General features: G+C 38.6%; 1 protein-coding gene across 2 annotated transcripts in view; it reads right to left on the bottom strand.

Moving 5' to 3' along the window:
• Nucleotides 1-19588, bottom strand: part of FBXW7 (F-box and WD repeat domain containing 7) — a 244305-nt gene that overhangs the window by 151899 nt on the left and 72818 nt on the right. For both annotated transcript variants that reach the window (XM_060246644.1, XM_060246643.1), the window contains exon 2: nt 5956-6522. In XM_060246644.1, coding sequence (XP_060102627.1) covers nt 5956-6453 — 498 coding nt within the window. In that variant the 5' untranslated portion in view covers nt 6454-6522. The remainder of the gene's footprint in view (nt 1-5955; nt 6523-19588) is intronic.

Genomic DNA, 19588 nt, shown 5'->3' with positions numbered 1-19588 from the left:
TGGCACCTCTCAAGAGGGCAGATATTGTCCAAATGCTTTCAGCTGCCAAGCCCCAGAGAGCTTAAATGGTGATATGCCACTATCCTACCACTCTTCTGAGAAAAGTTTATTTTCTAAAATACTTATATCCTTTATTTCTGACTTAAGTACAAAGCCTTGTTTCACTGGAAGGAGAGCTACCTAAGTTGGATGAAAATTCCTTAGGCTGGAGGAAAGTTACTTGCATGATGGTTGGATCACTATAACTGAAGGGAGTGGGGAAGAAAAGAATGCAAAAGAGGATAAATATGGCTACAAGGATAGTCTTCCCAATATCATATTGCTATAAATGGAATTTATGCAAACTAATTATGAATAAGATAATGGCCATAAAAGCTGCAGAACTTACATAGCAAAATGCTAATGAATGCCACACTGAAAACAAATTATAGAAGTTTTAAACAAATAAAATCATACCATCATGGAATTCATTTGGACAAGGAACAACAATAGATAGTTAAAAAGCTAACTCGCTAATATCACCTTCAAAAAAGTATACATGATCTTCAACCATTTCCTATCCCCAATGCAAGATACGGGGAGGCTTTAAGAAGCTTTTATGAGGTGATATCCTGACAGCCTACTTGTAGTTTACTCAGCTAATCCAACAATAACCGCATTACACTTAGGCACATTGTAAACAAATACCATGAGATTACCTCCAATATGGACAAGGACAGTTAGCAGGCTATGGTGTATGCCAGGGGTGGCCAACAGTAGCTCTCCAGATGTTTTTTGCCTACAACTCCCATCAGCCCCAGCCAGCGTGGCCAATGGCTGGGGCTGATGGGAGTTGTAGGCAAAAACATCTGGAGAGCTACCATTGCCCACCCCTGGTATATGCTTTTGCGTCTAATTCAGAGACTCTGCCCTTCCATTTGAGGTTCATACATTTACTTCAAATTCTTTCCACCCCATTCCTATTTTATGTAGGAATCATCATCTTTACTTCAGCTTTAAATAAGCAAGTGGTGTTATTTTAGGAAGAATTTAGAAGCCTAACTAATATGTATGACCTTCATATGTTTCACTGGTGGAAAGCACATGACCTTTACCATTCTGGATTCAGAGAAGCATATTTATAAGACCCATCTTAGAAGAAAAAGAATACTTGTGGTCACAACCAAGAGAGAATAATTTGTTTCATGCTATAAAGCACTGAATGCATACTGCAATAGCAAAATTTTCTTTAGCTGCCTAGAAATTAAATAGACCTCCAAAGCCAGTGCCCAATTCAATACTATACACATCAAACATACAAGACCCCCACTGGAAACTGTACATACAATTCTTCATTAAAACCACAGAAATAGCAAAACTGTGTGTTTCTCCCCCCTTCATACAAATATAGCCAAGCAATCAAAGACATTTAACATAACCCTTTGTTTCTCACATCTTCAGATAGAAGCAGTGGAAGCCAGTTACATAATGGATATCAGTCGGAGCAATGGAGATTTCACATTCATGAACCAGCTAAACAGTGTATAAGCACTTCTACAAGGCAGTAGCATCATTAGCAGTAGTCCTAAGTTAAAATTGATCTTATCATAGCTGAGAAACAAAACACAACAGTTGATTACATGCTGTAAACATAAGTCCCTGCATCTGATAGTGTTCAATGTCTTCCATGTACCTAATACTTTTTATTAGACTATAGTGTGGCTTGACTACTATTGTAGTTACATTGTGTTTGTAGCCTTCAGGTAAAGTTGTCTTCTTGGCAACAGCAGTTTGCTTATACAGAAGAAGATAAAGTTAAATTGTTGGAAGGCTCTCGTTTGTTTTTCGATGTAGGTGATATTACATCCCCACAGTGGACTGATTATCAGAAAAAATACATGAAATATGAGTTGCATACCTTTACTTTTTGGATAAAATTCCACCAGGTTTGAGAATACCCCCAGGTATGTTTATGTCTGAAGATGAATTTAAGATTAAATGGAACTTGACTGACTGATTGATTAAATGGGCTCCATTTTGAATAAGTGTTCATTTGACTTGTTATTGTTAATAGAAAGGACTATTGAGGAACTAAAACAGATTGAGAATACCTCACTAAATACATCTGAAGGACTTAAGGGTACCTTGGAACAATTAGTTTTGAATTCTAAAATCAAGATTTGGACAATGAGATCAGCTGCACGTAAAATGAATTTAAATGTTTTAAGCTCAAAAAGAAGAGATGAAAATGATTACCAAACTAACAAGGTGTATTCATGGTGAATTAGGAAAACGAGAATTTTACTACAAATAATAAAACTGATATATAGAACAACTTATCAAAGGGAGAAATTAGTATTTCTTTTTTAGGAACTAAATCCTGATTAGGCTATATGTTTTTCAGACAATGACCACCAAGTCAACTACAGTCTCACAACCATTACATCTGGTAGTTAATTTATTCACCAGGACTCTGATTCAAGAGGAATGCAGTGTTTTGAATAAAGGCTTAAGTTTTGTCCCTACTTCACAATTTAATTCTTTTCATAATCAAACTAATTTGCTCAAGTTGTTTAGATTGATTAGGTTGAGATATTTTTTGGTCCAAATATGAGAATTATAAAGTCACCATTTAGACTTTATAAAGTTTTACTCCACTTACTAATAATTACTCTTACCTTTTGAAAACCTGTTTTGGGAGATTCATGAACACTAAATGGTAAAACATTACATACGTTGAAATTAGCTCTTAAACAACTTAGTGAAGAATCCTCAATAGTTATTAAGCCTGCTAATAATGGTGATCCCATAGTAATTCTAGATAGATGTCATTATGAATGGGAGATGAATAGAAAATTACAAGACAAGTTATCTTAGTCTCACAAGAAGTTGCCCTAGAACATATATTGTCTATAGTCAGGACAGTGGTATTTGAAGGTTTGGTCTTAGGCTTTACCACTGATCCATTTTTAATGATTATTTAAAAAATCTCTCTTACTCCCCTGACGTATAGGTTTTGAGAGTGTTTATAAAACATAACTAAGAATTTGAGGAAGAAAAGAATTCAACCCTAGTATGGGACAGGACTAGTATGTATGCTACAAAGACAAGTATTCTCTTGTAAAGTGTATAAACTCTCATGACCTGAACTAAAAATTTAGCTTAAATGAGTAATTTTTTTCCACTCTTGAATCTGCTAATAGTTTAGAAACAAGGATATCTACTCAGGACTCCTTCCACTGGTGTGTCAAATGTTTGATCCACTTCTGTCTCACATTATTATACCAGAGACATTCAAATGAACATGTCTTACAGATTCGATAGCACCCAAACCACAGCCACAACATCTGTTTGAGAATGGTATGCCTAATGTGCAGCCTTCAGAAATTGCTGAAAATAATACATTTAATCTTGCAAGCATAATTGCTTGCCTGTATTTTGGGAGCATTAAGCTGAACAAATACTTCAGAATTGTAAAGCTTGGGGGATAAATGGAGTTATGGTTTTTACATTTGAAAAAAAATCATTAAGAGGGTAGTCCTCCATCTGGTAAACCAATAGTTTGTGGTTCTAACTCTCTTTTTTGAACTACCAGTGTAATTTGAAGATAGCTTTTTAATTAACTCTTTGTATCACAGACCAGGTCCAATGTTAGAGATACTAAAGATTTCATTATTAAAAAAATAGAAGGATATATAGTGAAAGACAGTGAATATTTGTACACATTAGATGTACAGGCATTATATACTAACATAACGGCAGAATTATTTTTAGAGGAAAGGGAAAATCAGTCCCCACTGTCTTCCTTTTTAAATACTATTGGACATCATTTTAAAGAATTATTTTTGTGTAAAACATCAATTCTATTTTCAGGTTCAGGGAGTGGCTATTGAAATCAACTTACTCCTTCAACAATCAAATCCTTTCAAAGACAGGATCTCAGTATACCTTAGACACATGGATGATATATTTATGATCTCTAGGGATATGAAGAATTCCACACAATTTTTGGAGTTGATGAATTCCTTACATCCCACTACTCATTTTTCAATAACCCATCATGAGAGGGTAGCATTTATCAAAACAGAAGTTTGTGTGCACAATAATTATTTACTGTTTCTAAAACCTCAGAAATAAATTCATTATTACACTATAACAGTCAACATCTTGTACATTTACAACGAAATATACCATATAGTCAGTTTCTTTGGATTAAACAAAATTTATCCCAACATAGTGATTAATCAACCCATGCTGACAAATTGTGTTCCAAAATAATGGTTAGAAATTACCTATATAGAATTAATCAGAATGCATGAAAAAGAGCAGACTCAAGAGGACAGCAGGATCTATTATTTATACAATCAAAAACATCGAAAAATAATCTATTTTTCTCCTTAAAATTTTCTTCCCTATCAAAAGAAATTAAAAAGATTATATATCAACACTAGCATATTGTGCAGGAGATTCCAGGATGTGAGGCACTCCCCAAGACAGGTCCAAGTCAAGTAAAGATATAGTAGCGCATATTGATTCTTGAATAGTTAGGGTTCTCCCATGGTAGTCAAACACTAGTGGTGCAGGAATTCATTCATCCACAGGACACTTGTAGATTCCAGTGAACACATTTTTCAGACTGCCGTTCAACTGATGTAGCATATGTTTCGATTTGTCCTTGTAAATCCTCATCAAGCGTGCACATTGATTTCAGAACATTATAGCACCATTAAAAATTGATTTCTGTTAGTGAGAAGTTAATTAAACACAAAACAATGCATTGAAGATTCTTTTGCTGTGGTGGCAGCTGTTACTGAAGCAACTTTTAAAAAAAATCTGCATAGCCAGTCAGATTTCCAATGGCCAATCAGAAGCCCTATTGGGCAAAAGCCATACCTGGTCCCACCCGCTTTCTAAAAACACTTAGAAAGTTACACCAGGAAAGATGTCAACATGTGCCATGGCAACTACAGCCACCACATTACAGAACCCCTTGGATAGAGCTAGGTGCCAGCAGGAAATCAAAGTGTTTTCTGGTTCAGCTCATAGTTTGGGTGTGACCAAAGGTTTCCTTTCTACTGCTGCATGCTCCACCTTGTCCCCACAATACTTTAAATTGTGCTGCTATTTCTGTTCTATCTCAATTAGCTATACCTAATTAGTAAGACTGGATCATTAACCTATATAGAGTAGTGATGGCAAAATCCAATTATCATAGATTTCACAATCAAATCTTGAAGGATGTGTCATTTGCATACTGCTTGAACTGCTTTTCTGATCAAAGATCTTATAATTCTGTTCCTCAAAGTTCCATGAAATTTGATAAGAAGTATTTGGGACAGAATGCCTGAAACAGGAGCAAACATAACCAAACCAAAACATATCTAGAAGAATCTGCTCCACCTTCCTGTTTTATCCAAGATAGCAACCAGCTCTTTCTCTAGCATATGAATACAACAGAAATATTAAATCTTGCGATTTCTTAGACAGATGACAAGCACATTTTTTTTATTTTCTGGAAAAGCAAACAAAGCTCACTTTCTGAATCCCGTTAATCTTTCACCTGCACATCAACCTCAGGTATTACAACAACCAGTTAACCCAAAATCTTAAAATTTATGCACAACTTGTAAATCCTTTAACTTTTGCGAAAATAACAGTGAAGCTTCTGGTACTACTCACCACACTAAGATCAGAACACAAAAAACAGATGATCTGTTCTACTTAAATGAAATCCTAAGGAAATGTCTAAACCCATTTAAGTCAATGGGCTTCTTAGAAAGGTGTGACCCTATTTAGGATTGCATTTCCTAGCTTCCTTGTTTCAGATTCACAGCAAAAAAAGTGCAGATGACTAAAGAATCACAATGAACCAGTATTTTCATACAAATGCATTGTTCCAGTAAAATGCATGCTTATTTTTATACAAAGATTTTCTAAGTTTCAGTGCTCTAACAGAAAGAATGAAAAATTACTCACCTTTGACTTTATGTAAAATGGAGATGACTGCTGATGTATTGCTAAGTCCATGATACTATTTGAATTTGTAACACTATTACTAGTGGTATGGTCATCGTCTCTGCTGCTTTCATCAGATTGATCAAAGTCATCGCTGTCCTGGTCCATTTCTTCCTCTTCCTCCATCTCCTCTTCCTCCTGTTCACCAGCATGTTCATCAACATAATCCTCTTCTTGGTTACCGGAATATTCTTCATCCACTGCAATAAACCTGTTGTTGTTCTCTTCTAATTGCTCTTGCTGGGATTCATTTCTATGGCAAAGTCCAGGCTCACCTCCACCTATTTCTCCATTCCTTGCAACATGTACCTCCTCTTGTTGCCGTAACTGTTGCTGCTGCTCCTCTTCCACAACTCGATTCATCTGTTCCTCATCCACTTGGCTAGAGGAAGCATTACCACGAATAGACCCACCAGTTCGTCGTCTCTTGCTGCCAACAGACAGCAGTTCCTGATTCATTTCCAAAAGCCAGCTTGCTACTTCTTGGACCTTCGCTAGACTGTCTGAAGATGCAAATGTTTTCACATTCTAAGGAGAAAAGAACAGAGAACACTATTACAAGGAGTATACACATTATTAGTATCTCTTTTATACAAGGAGTTGCATTTCATGTTTTTTTTCTTGACCCAGAACGCTTTGAAGCCCAGTGTGGCAGTATTATTTTGATTCTGGAGGTAAAATGTGGTCACTGCAATTTCAAATTAAGTCACCCTCCTATGCATTTTGTTATGCATAATTAGTTTTATACGTTTAGATTCACTACAACAGAATAATATGAACATTGAACCCCAAATGCCTCTCATTAACAACACAAAAGCTTTTGTGGTTCATAAAATCTAAATTAGGCACCCTGGAAAGTGTCAATTATAATGAAAACAATATAGACAGTGAAACTGAGTGTTTATATAAAGTTACTTTGAATTTTTTCCCATCACAATTGGTTACAGATAATGTGCATTCCACAGTAATGTTAATTATTTCAATGCTAATGATTTTATTTGACTAGCCATTGTAAGCAACACATATGTAAATACATGATTGATGACTTGGCGAACCTGATAACTTGGAGAACACGTTAAAAATTCAACACATACTGTGCCTAGAGCTCTTTTAAGAGTTTTCTTCAAAGATTCAAGGGCATTTGAGGGCTTTTAGAGAATTTATAGAATTTGCAACTGCTAAACTTTAGGTTATGTGAGCAAATTTGCTCTGTTGGTCAGGGAAAACTCTATTCAGGCATCTCCTTCCCACTCTCCCTTTCACAAATAATCAGTACTGTTGACTGACAGTATTGATCCCTGACAGGCGGAAACTACACACAGCAATTGAGGTACAAATAATTTCTGTTCCTGGTTACCCAAAATTAGGGACAGTGCTATCTGTCAAGAAAATCATAGTGCAGGTCATATACGTAAATTCATAGTGCAGTTTAAAAAACCCACAAAATTCTCAACAGAATATGAAACCATAACCAAATGGCTGCGTAACAGAATCAGATCAGAAAGTTATGGTGTCCTATTAATATATTAAAAAGGTAAAGGTAGTCACCTGTGCAAGCACCAGTTGTTTTCAACTCTTGGGTGACGTTGCATCACGACGTTTTCACAGCAGACTTTTTTACAGGGTGGTTTGCTATTCCCTCCCCCAGTCATCTACACTTTCCCCTCAGCAAGCTGGATACTCATTTTACCAACCTTGGAAGGATGGAAGGCTGAGTCAACCTGGAGCCAGCTACCTGAACCAGCTTCTGCTGGGATCGAACTCAGGTCATGAGCAGAGGGCTCCGACTGTGGTACTGCAGCTTTACCACTCTGCGCCACAGAGCTCTTATTTATTTAAATGATGATCTTATTTAATATAAATGATAATAGGATTAAGAACCAATAATACACCGCTAATGATAATTCAAAGTATTTGCCAACTACAGTCTGTCCCACAGAAGTTACTACCAGAGGACATACAAAAGAAACAGTACCTGAGCTGGTTTAGTACACCTAGAAATCTCCAGTATAAAAACATCTCTCCACCACTAGCTGGTCTTATAGCTATTCATTCATTCATTAGCCTTTGATTTATATTCCTCTCACTCCAAAAGCAGATTCAGGGAGGCTGCTTCTCTTACCCTTCCCCCCCCCCCCCGCTTCATGTACAGTATAATGTTATTATACCTTAATAGGTTGCTGTAAATATTGCCAAGAAAATACCCAAAAGCAAAAACCATGAAAACCTATTCAAAACCTTTTACTAAAGCCAACTGAAATGACAACACATTGTGCTGCAAGATTCTGAATTCTCCAGAACTCTTCATCATGCTGAGGGGAGGATTATTTAGCCATGCTCTGCAAGCCTCTTTGTCTCCAGCCTATGCAGAATGCTTTGCTGACTTCAGTGGGCACTGGATCTCACCAAATGATTACGCCAATGTGTTTCTATATTTTTTAACATCCAGTCTGATGAGAAGTCCTGTGTTGTATTATTTTGGTTAGTTTATATGAAAGGTATCATATGGCTTTTATTTCTGGATTTTGCTATGGGCCAAGAAAACTACCTATTTTTTATATTTATTTGAAAATATACATATATGTTTATAGAACATTTATATAAATTTGTAAGAAGTGCCTCAAACATTTCCAAGCATTCAACATTATCTCATTAGATAACCTCTTACCCATGCAAGTAATCATATTCCATAACAGAAATATTGCTGCATATAAGGTGGTATGATGCTGATTAAATATATTCTATTCAGAAGTTGTAATGATAGTCACAGCACAATCAATGTCCAAGACTAAAAATGAAACGTTAAAATGAATTCTCATATTATACCACTAGAGGGCAATCCTTCCTGCTTATAATTAACTACAAGAACAACAAAAAGTGTTAAAAGTTTGCAACAAGCACAGTGTTTATTTTGTCTAGTTAATGACCTCAACAAATTGTGTGCAGATTTTTAATATGAAATTAAATTACAGTTATTTACAATAACCAACACTCCATTTATTCCATTTAGATCCAATGAACATTCCTCTAGGGAATTCACACAAGTTTAAAACATAAGACATTTTGTTGTTCATTTTTCTTCCTTTCATTTTATAGGCCTGAAATAATTTAAGAGCAATAATTTGGAGATTAAAGTGAAATCTTAGGGACTCAGTAAAATTTATCTTGTTCGGGAGTGGACTGCACATAATTTATTTTATTTATTTACCTTAAATTTCTATTCCACCCTCTCCATGAGTGGACTCAGGGAGGCTAAGAACATTTAAATTTACAATTTCAAAACCAATAAAATACAGTTACAATTTAAAACCATTATGTGGTGCTGTACCACTTCAATATAAGCAAATTCTTTTCTGATGGTGATCACATAGCATCGTAGTTCTATAATGATGTGGGGTGGCAGTCTTTTTCTGGTTAGATATTAAAGGCCTATTGGAACAGTTCATTTTTGCAGGACCTGTGAAAAGTAGAGAGATCCCACAGGGCCCTTATGGCCTTCAGGAGAGCATTTCACATTTCTGGCGCTGCCACCGAGAAGGCCCTAGCCCGTGTAGAGCATTGCCTAGCCTCCTTTGGTCCAGGGATGGACAGTAGATTTTGTGTCCCTGAACACAGTGCTCTCTGGGGAACATGCAGAGAAAGGTGGTCCCATAGATAGGCAGCTCCCTGGCCATAACTAATTTCAAACTATGCAGTCGCCATCTTAAGGCACAGTGAATTTTGAGATGTTTGGTTTCCATGTTGTTTGAAAAATTACATTAAAATCAAACCAAGCATTCACATTCAATAAATTCTCACTCTACATTGGCCTTCATTTTAATAGTATGGAATCCAACAGCAAATCTCAACAGGAGAGAAGGAATATATATTCCCCACCTTACTGTTCACTGCTTTGTGTTTAGTCCAGAACTTCTCATTCTTCTCTCACTTCAGCTTCATATTTTGACAACTTCTGCTTTCTCTATGTGTCTGTGTTTAAAGTGTGTGTTTAAAGTTTAATTTATTTACCTGAACAAGCTAGCCCAGTCCACCAGTCCTCTTAAAATCTGTAAGAGAGAGAATTGCACAGAAATTCGGCTGCAACCTAGCATGTATTGGGGAGGGAGAAAGGAGAAGATAAATTACATATATAATGTTGGTTAAATTAAATGTGCATTTGCTGCAGTAGTTATGAAAAAGGAATTGGTTAAATGAGCCCAGTATGGATTGAAAATAAGTCATAACTGGAAGTTATCCAATGATGTCTTTTCCAACATTAACAGCAGAGCCCTTTCCACACAGGAACAAAAAAACCCACAGAAAAGCCTGTTATAGAGCTAGTCCTGTGAGAGTTAGGCCGATGAGCATAGTGACTGGTTATAGGGTTCAAGGACAGATGAATATAGAACTGAGATGGGAAAGATGAAGAAGGATGGCTGGTGATGCCTTGAGCTGTTATTCTTGATACAAAACAAACTTCATTTACCTATGTTAAAAAGGTATATATGTTTACTGGTATATATTGTATATGTTTACTGAACCATCAAGGTCTTCGACACATAATAACAGAAGATGGCCAAAGGTCACGGTATTTCATCCAGATTTCTTGGAATGCTGTGTACAGGTATTTTGGAAATTTATGTTGCCTCTCAGGAGAACCTGCTCAAGGCAGCTTGGCTGTCTAATGCTGACAAGTTCAAGAAATACTGCATAATATACTGTATTTAAAATATTTTCACTTTTGTCTTCAGATCACATTCTCTTTGCCACTCCCTTCCTGTTGATTGTTTAAGATGGGGAAGAGGGGATTTCTCAGATAAGGACAGGTTGCACGGCACTAGCCCTGGCTGGCTACCTATCGTGGGGGAGGAAGTAGTTCTGTTCCCAGAATTCGTTGACAACCAAAGGAAAAAGAATGCTGGGCAAACTCTTTTTCTAATAACAGAACCTGCCGTACCTATTTTGTTATCACACATCATCAGGGCTTTTTTTGAGCATGAATGCACAGGAACACAGTTCCAGCTGGCTTGGCATCAGGGGGTGTGGCCTAATATGCAAATGAGTTGCTGCTGGGCTTTTTCAACAAAAAAGCCCTGTGTGAAACAATGGTGATGTCAGGGGGTGTGGTCTAATACGCAAATGAGTTCCTGCTGGGTTTTTTCTACCAAAAAATCCTGAACATCATGTATATATTATCTGTTTTTGCAACTGTGTTTAAGATAATATTTTAAAATCATTTAAGAAATAACACAATGCTATGACAAGATCAAACGTTTAATAACTGAAAATTGTAGAATGATTAGTTTTAATCTAACACAGTATTTTAATCCCCTCTCTTCCTATTTTGAAGTAGCTGCAATTATAAAAATTGTAATAAGGCTGAGAAAGAAAATATCTTTGCACATGTTTTATATTTGGCATATATGCTCCATATATTGTACATCATCTAGCTTCCACTATCGAACATTGCATGTACCATGTGATTCAACACAACTACTTTTCCTGTAACCAAAAGGCAATTTAAAACCCCACTTCTCCTAATTTGCTTCATAATATCCCATACAATTATTGACAAACTCTCCTGAAGACAGTTTCAGGTGGGTAGCCATACTGGTCTGCAGTAGAAGAGCTAGATTTGCATTCAGTAGCACCTTGAAGATTTTTACGATATATGACAAAGGGAGCTCTAAATCCCAGAAGCTTATATCCTGAAACTCCTGTTAGCCTTTAAAGAGCTTCTGGACTTGAATCCTTTCCTGAAAATGAATAAAACAAGTGGGGACCCATAAGAAACTTGCACAGCTGTTATCCCATCCCCCCAGCTCTGTTTCCTCCCCATTCCCCTACCACTCTCACACTCTTTCTCTCCCCGCCACTCTTTTTCTTATTCTCCCTCTCCTCCATGCCCGTAACTTCCTCTCCCTTTCTGCCCATCCCATAATTAATTCTTTCTCCCTGCCCCCATCCCATCATTCTCTCTTTCTGCTCCTAATAACTCTCCCAGCCTCCTGACTGCTTTCTCCCCTGCCACACAGCAGCAGCTGCCTCCTGCCCTCCCCAGCAGAGACAGTGGCAGCAGCTCTCCAGAAATCACAATGGATTTCTCTAGGGCTTTCTTTGCAGAAAAAGTCCAGCAGGAATTTATTTGCATATTAGGCCACACACCCCGCCATCACGATTGTTTCACATAGGGGTTTTTGTAGAAAAGGCTCAGCAGGACCTCATTGGCATATTAGGCCACACCCCCTGGCACCAAGCCAGCCAGAACTGCGTTCCTGTGCGTTCCTGCTCAAAACAAAAACAAAAAAAACCCTGGATTTCCCAACTACAAAGATTAATTCCCCTAGTAGGGTTGCCAGCTCCAGGTTGGAAAATTTACTGGAGATTTTGGGGTGCAACCTTGGGATGGTAAGACTTGGGAAGGGATGCAACCTCAGCAGGTTATAATGCCATAGACTCCACCTTTCAAAGCAGTCATTGTCTCTGGGGGAACTGATCTCTGTCCTCTGGAGAGCAGTTGTTTGTAATTCTTGGTAATCTCCAACCCTCACCTCCACGTTGGCAACACTGAGGAAATAGCTATTTTGGAGGTGGAGTCTATGGCATTATACTAGTCTAACGTCCCTTCCTTCCTCAAACTCCACCCTCCCCAGGCTCCACTCAAATATCCAGGAATTTCCCAACCTGTAGTTGGCAATCTTATCTCCTTTCCACCCAACAGCCAATCTACCTTTATCTGTCCCTGTTTTCAGCTTTCTATCTCCCCACGGAATCTTCATTATGCATGGAGTGAAGAAAGTTGACAACTGGAAAATTTTCTCCCTCTTCCAAAATACTATAACTCAAGGCATCCAATGAAGCTAATGGGTTCAGGACAGACAAAAGGAACTACTACTTTACAGAAAGAATGATTAAAATGTAGTCTTTATTGCCAGAGGATGTAGTGATGGCCACAGAAATGAACAGCTTTAAAAGAGGATTAGATAGATTCATGGAGGATAAGTCTATCAAGGGATAATACTCATGGCTACTGAGGGGAACTTCCACATTCAGAGGCTCTAATGCTCTGGATCCCAGAGCCCGGAGGCAACACTGGGGGTGGGAGCCTTGCCCTCTGTGCTCTGTTGTTGACCAGCCACAGGAATAGATTGGCCACTGTATGTTCTTATGCCACTGCAGTGTTATGATAGTCTCTGAATGTACTACTCTAAAAGATAGTCTCATGAATGTACTACTCTAAAAGTTACAAAAAAATAACAGCACTACATGCATACCAAGCCCCTGGTGTTCATTTGCCAAGAAGCCTCTTCACTGTGCATTCCACACGTAGGTCTCCATAGCTTCTTTTAGTTTAAAAGGAAAGTCTGAATTGAGCATGAATGTCAAACATGACAGCTGAAATTCAAACTCTGTTCCTATGAACTGATCTATATCAAGCATTCCTCCCCCCCCCCAACTTACAAGACAATATGAAACATGGGAAATTTGTGATTATGGTTTTTTAAATGCATGGCAAGGACCATGTTAAGTTTTATTTATATTTAACATGACATTTACTTGCAACTCTGGAAGTGAGCTATAAGCAAAATTCATATTTATTAAACCATTTCAAGCCCGATGTTTAAAAATTTGTCTGGAAAACACTGAAACCGTGTAACTTAATGTTTAAAAAGTTTGGAGCAAAACTTCATGATTCCCTTACAGCCTGACGTCAAAGCAAGTTACACTGATGTGGGAAGGCTCCTGAAAATAGCTTCCCTATTATGAATATTTCACACTGAGACTGTAACACAGCTAACAGCTTACCAGTTGAATTGCAACTATGCTGTAAAACATTTCTATGTGATCACCAGATGTTCATGATGGTGAGGGGAAAACAGGAATTACATTCAATACTAGCAATTTACATGGTATGCTTCTAGACACTACACATCAAGCATAAAACATTAATCACAAGCAGATTGTGAAACAGCACTAACCCCACCCCCCAAAAAAGTGTTCAAGGTATGGTGCAATGACAAATGCACCAACACAACGCCATAATGTGTGCTGTCATTATATCCATCCCCTAGTAATTGTGCTAAAGAAGCAAGATAGATTTCTAACCTGACACTAGTGATGTCAGCATTTTAAATTTAATTATATATGGCAAAAAACTGGACAGAAACTTTGGAAGACATAGCTGGACTAGGAAAGACAAAGTAACTTATATCACTACACTGCCATTCAATGTTCCCTCTAAGCTGCAGTTTTGTGAGCAAAAATTCTACTTTGTGAGCTACTAGCATTAAAGTTGTGAACTACTGCATAAATTAGTGTGCTCTGGGGTCATCCTTCCTGAGCTAAGACAAAAATGTGTGAGTTAGAGGCTAAAAATCTGTGAGCTAGCTCACACTAACTCAGCTTAGAGGGAACACTGCTGCCATCTTAATCTTGCAGAATCAGACATGGAACATTAAGTAATTAGCATGCTAGTAGTAATGACGGGCATTACAACTCCATCTGCCTTGGTACTTTTGTCTTTGATGTGCATCTGCAAAATCTGGATGTCAACTTCCAAATATTCATTTTGAATCTTTTTTTTAAAAAATAAACTCTTACCCTTAACATACAGTTCTTCTAAGAACTAAAACTTGCTTACCTTCTGCCAATCATCCTCAAAAGATTATTAATATCACATCATGATGTACTCGTGACGAATGGCGGCGTACTCGTGACGAAGCGACTAGAACATCTTATAGGAAGTTTATGAAGTCCTATGAGATGGCAATCAAGGCCGCAAAGAAAACATACTTTGCAGCTAAGATTGCATCTGCAAATTCGCGCCCAGCCCAATTATTTAGAATAATTCGGAACCTTACTACATTGCCACAGGGCAATTTAAAAGCTAAGGAATTGGAGATTGGCTGTGAGGCTTTCGCAAAATTTTTTGCTGATAAGGTCCAATCGCTCCGCCACGACTGCCCTGCCAATTTGGATGCAGTAAGCGAACTCGAGGCCCAATGCGTGTCTTCTGATTTAACTCTGGATTGCTTCGACCCGCTCAGCTTGGAGGAGGTCGACAGAATTCTTGGCACTGCACGATCCACAACTTGTGATCTGGACCCATGCCCCTCCTGGCTAATTAAGGCCTGCCAGGAGGAACTAAGATATCCTATACGGGATATTATAAATCGATCTCTTTCAGAGGGTGTTTTTCCAACACCCCTGAAAGAGGCATTGGTCCGCCCTCTCTTGAAAAAACCTTCATCAGACCCGGCCGAATTGGCACACTACCGGCCGGTCTCAAATTTGCCCTTTTGGGCAAAATTATTGAGAGGGCTGTGGCGTCGCAGTTACAGGATTTTTTGGAGGACGCCTCCACCTTGGACCCATGCCAGTCCGGCTTTCGCCCGGGCCATGGGACGGAAACAGTCTTGGTCGCCCTCATGGATGACCTCCGACGGCAACTGGATCGAGGCGGCTCGGCAGTATTGCTGCTGCTAGACCTATCGGCTGCGTTCGATATGGTCGACCATCGGCTGCTGACCCGCCGCCTCGCCGACGCAGGAATTCGGGGGCTAGCCTTACAGTGGCTCTCCTCCTTTCTTGAAGGCCGGGGACAAAGGGTGGCAATTGGGGGGGAGCTGTCTCAGAGACACCCACTTCATTGTGGTGTGCCTCAGGGGGCAGTTCTCTCCCCGATGTTGTTTAACATCTTTATGCGCCCCCTTGCCCAGATTGCACGGAGGTATGGGCTGGGTTGTCATCAATATGCAGATGACACCCAGCTCTATCTATTGATGGATGGCCGGGCTGGCGATGTCCCTGTAAATCTGGACCGAGCGTTACAAGCCGTGGCTGACTGGCTCAGGCTGAGCGGGCTGAAGTTGAATCCGGCGAAGACTGAGGTCCTTTGCGTGGGCCGCGGCGGACCGGGAGGGGAGATTACCCTACCAGCTTTCAACGGTGCGCCACTGATACCAGTGCGCAAAGTCAAGAGCCTAGGAGTGCTGCTGGAATCCTCTTTATCAATGGAGGCCCAGGTAGCTGCCACTGCTAGGTCCGCCTTCTTTCATCTCAAGAGGGCGAGGCGGTTGGCTCCCTTCTTGGAGCGCAGCGACCTAGCAACTGTGATCCACGCAACGGTCACCTCGAGACTAGACTACTGCAATGCCCTCTACATGGGGCTGCCCTTATACCGAACACGGAAACTCCAGGTAGTCCAGAACGCAGCAGCCAGGCTGCTAATGGGACTACCACGGTGGGAACATGCGCGGCCTGGGCTGCGGGATCTGCATTGGCTACCTGTTGTGTACCGTGTTCGCTATAAAGTGCTGGTTATCACCTTTAAAGCCCTATATGGCCGAGGACCTGCCTACCTAAGGGACCGCCTCTCCCCATATGTTCCCCAGAGAGCACTGAGATCTAGCTCTCAGAATCTTCTAACAATCCCTGGGCCAAGAGAGGCTAGACTGAAGACAACCAGGGAGCAAGCCTTCTCGGTAATGGCCCCTCGATGGTGGAATCATCTTCCAGAGATGGTACGAGCCCTGCGGGACTTGAATCAATTCCGCAAGGCTTGTAAAACATTTCTTTTCCAGCTGGCTTTTGAGACAGAACCTGGCTAATCTGATGTGTAGCTATTTAGCCATCTTGTGGATATTACAACTTACAGTATTTTTATAGCACCTATTTTTATCTATTTTATTCATTTTAAATTATTATGTAATTAACTATATCTAATAATTGTTATTTATATTGTTTTATCTAATTCATGGAATTTCCATGTCTGTGAGCCGCCCTGAGCCCGCCTCTGGCGGGGGAGGGTGGGATATAAAAATAAATTTATTATTATTATTATTATTATTATTATTATTATTATTATTATTATTAGGAGACAGTATGAACTTGAATTTCAATTCAGTCAGTGATATTCATAGAGCCAACTGTGTTCTGCCTATCAAGATTTTCCTAGCCTGCCTTCCTAATGTAGGTTTTTGCATTAGGATGAAGGATGAAAAAACTGCACAAATGGGCCATAGTCAGAAAGCACATCAGCAGCCATTCCAACAAACCGGAACCATTCCAACAAATAGGAACACAACACAACACAACACAAGCTCAAAACAAAGAGCCTAAATAACCACATGGAGAAGCATTATCATTTTAGTACACTGTATATATCCACTGAAAAGCTATATTGAAACTATACCATACAAACACTGTATGTGTGCATGCACGCTTCAATATATTTGGGGGGAATAGCTGCCAGGAAGGGCTAATTGGGAATCAAGATGCATAAGTAGCTGAGCAATAAATAAAGATAAGATTGGAGTAAAGCAGCTGGAAAAACCTGTGAATAGCAGCAAATTATCATACAGATCAAAAAAGGGCTAACAGATGTGAGAACTGTGTGACTTAGCATGTGTAGTCATATAAAAACCTGATATCTCTGTTAGGCCCTGGGGGTTCCATGTCCTGAGTGCTGTAATGACTTGTAATTCAGCAGTCTCCTGTTCTAGTCTGTTTTCTGAAATTCCTTTGTGATAAAACAGCTGCTCTGAGGTCTCACATTGAGTGTCCAGGGAGGCTGAAATATTCTCCTACAGGTTTCTCAATTTTGTCATTCTTGATGTCAGATTTGTGTCCATTTATCCTTTGGAGTCTGGTATGACCTGTTTGCCCTATGTAAAGAATAGAAGGGCATTGTTGGTATTTAATGGCATAACTAGTGGTAGATGATGAGCAAGTAATGAGCCTGAGATGGTATAGTTAATGTTGTGTTGTCTAGGTATATATGGCAGCAAAGCTGGCATCTGGGTTTACTGCAAGCTCTGGTTCCAGATTGCTGAATACAAGATACTACAACACTCAGGCCAATGGAACCCCCAGGTCTCAACAGAGTTATCAGGTGCTTATCTCGCTACACATGCTAAGTCACTCATTTCTTGCACCTGTTAATGCTTATTATATGTATGTTAACTTGCTGCTACTCACAAGTTTACAACTTTAATACAATCTTAGCTAAACTTATCAGTCAGTTACTTATGCATCTTTACTCCAATTAATCCTTCTTGCACCTAACTCCCACCACCTATATGCAATAGTTGAAGTCTGTTTCAATATATCAGAAGAAATGTGCATGCACATGAAAGCTTATACCAATAATTTAATTTTGTTAGTCTTACAGGTGCCACTGGAATCAAAGTTTGTTCTGTTGTTTCAGACCAACACAGCTATCACGTGAATCTATACAAATACTGTTACTGAAACCTACTTACAATTGCCACAAAATCACACTGATTTAATTTGGCCACAACAGGGTCAGTACAGCACCCATGTCAGGTATTTCATACATCCTTCACAAACACTGAGCAAGAAAGATAACAAAAGTTTATCAATTTGGCCACTATTTAGCAAGATAGTTTTCTATAGTTTACTGACCTGTAGAATCTTACAATGACACCAAATGAATTTAAAGATAATAAATATAAAGTATTAATAAGAAAATGTTTTAGCCACAAAATTAAAATGACACAGCTGGATATATAGGACAGAAATAAGGAAGTTCATAAATGGAAAATATATTATTGCTATAAAGCTTTGAAAAAGAGTGCCTAGAAATAAATGCTCTTTAGTACAGTATATCATTCTTATATTTAGTAACAGCTGAAACAGCAAGAATAAATGCTTCACAGAATTAACTAGATCACTTACTGTTTCAAGGTAAATTGGTCTCTGCACTCAAAAGGAAAGAACACTATCACAAATACCACCAATTTAATTTATTAATGTAATGAGATTTAAACTTTCCAAATGAAAGAGGTGAAAGCAGTCCAGCACACCTCCCCTCAACCTCAGTCATTAACATAAGAGTAGCATCATTTCTTAGCCAACACACATTTTGTGGCAATTTCCATAACAGTTTTATTTTCATTCTAACTGTATGTATGGTCTTGTATTTTCATAGCAAGTGTCTAAATAAAGGATCCCAGGAACACAAAACAGCCCTCTTACCAATGGCCAAAGCCTTGTTCAGTCTCATATCACACACATACACAGAGAAAAAAAAAATTGAAATATTATGCATAAAGAATGGAACCACAAAATGAAAGCATTTCAGTGACATGGAACACTAACTGCAAACAGTTTACTGCACGAAGGAACTTCTATGTAGCCATACTTTAAATATTTATCAAACTATTGCCTGTGCAGGTTTCCATTTTCACTTGTTTAGAGATTAACATATGTTGCATTAATTCTGTGTTTTAAGCCACTTCAAGAGCTAACCCTGGACTAGTGAAGCAAGTTATAATTACTTGAGAACAAAAATAATATAAAAATATCATAGTATTTCTATCAGTATTTAATTACTTATTTAATTAATTATTCAGAAGCAAATTTTCAAAGGCATAAACTCACCACTCTCTTCCTTAACTGGAACATTTTTATCTTATTCTATTCACAACCTGAATATAATGTCACTACTATGATATTATGGAGATTGTTATTACCTCCCACCTACTTCACTATGGTATCATGCTAAATAGGTAATTGGTAATCAAAAGCAGTGTACGAACAGACACTAAATGGGTACTGCAGTTTGTGCAGCTCTCATGGTCACCCATTAAGA

Source organism: Heteronotia binoei, chromosome 9 (genome assembly GCF_032191835.1).
Source record: "Heteronotia binoei isolate CCM8104 ecotype False Entrance Well chromosome 9, APGP_CSIRO_Hbin_v1, whole genome shotgun sequence".
Lineage (NCBI taxonomy): Eukaryota > Metazoa > Chordata > Lepidosauria > Squamata > Gekkonidae > Heteronotia > Heteronotia binoei.
Note: the sequence above shows the minus strand (reverse complement) of the source record. Positions and strands in the feature narration are given on the sequence as shown.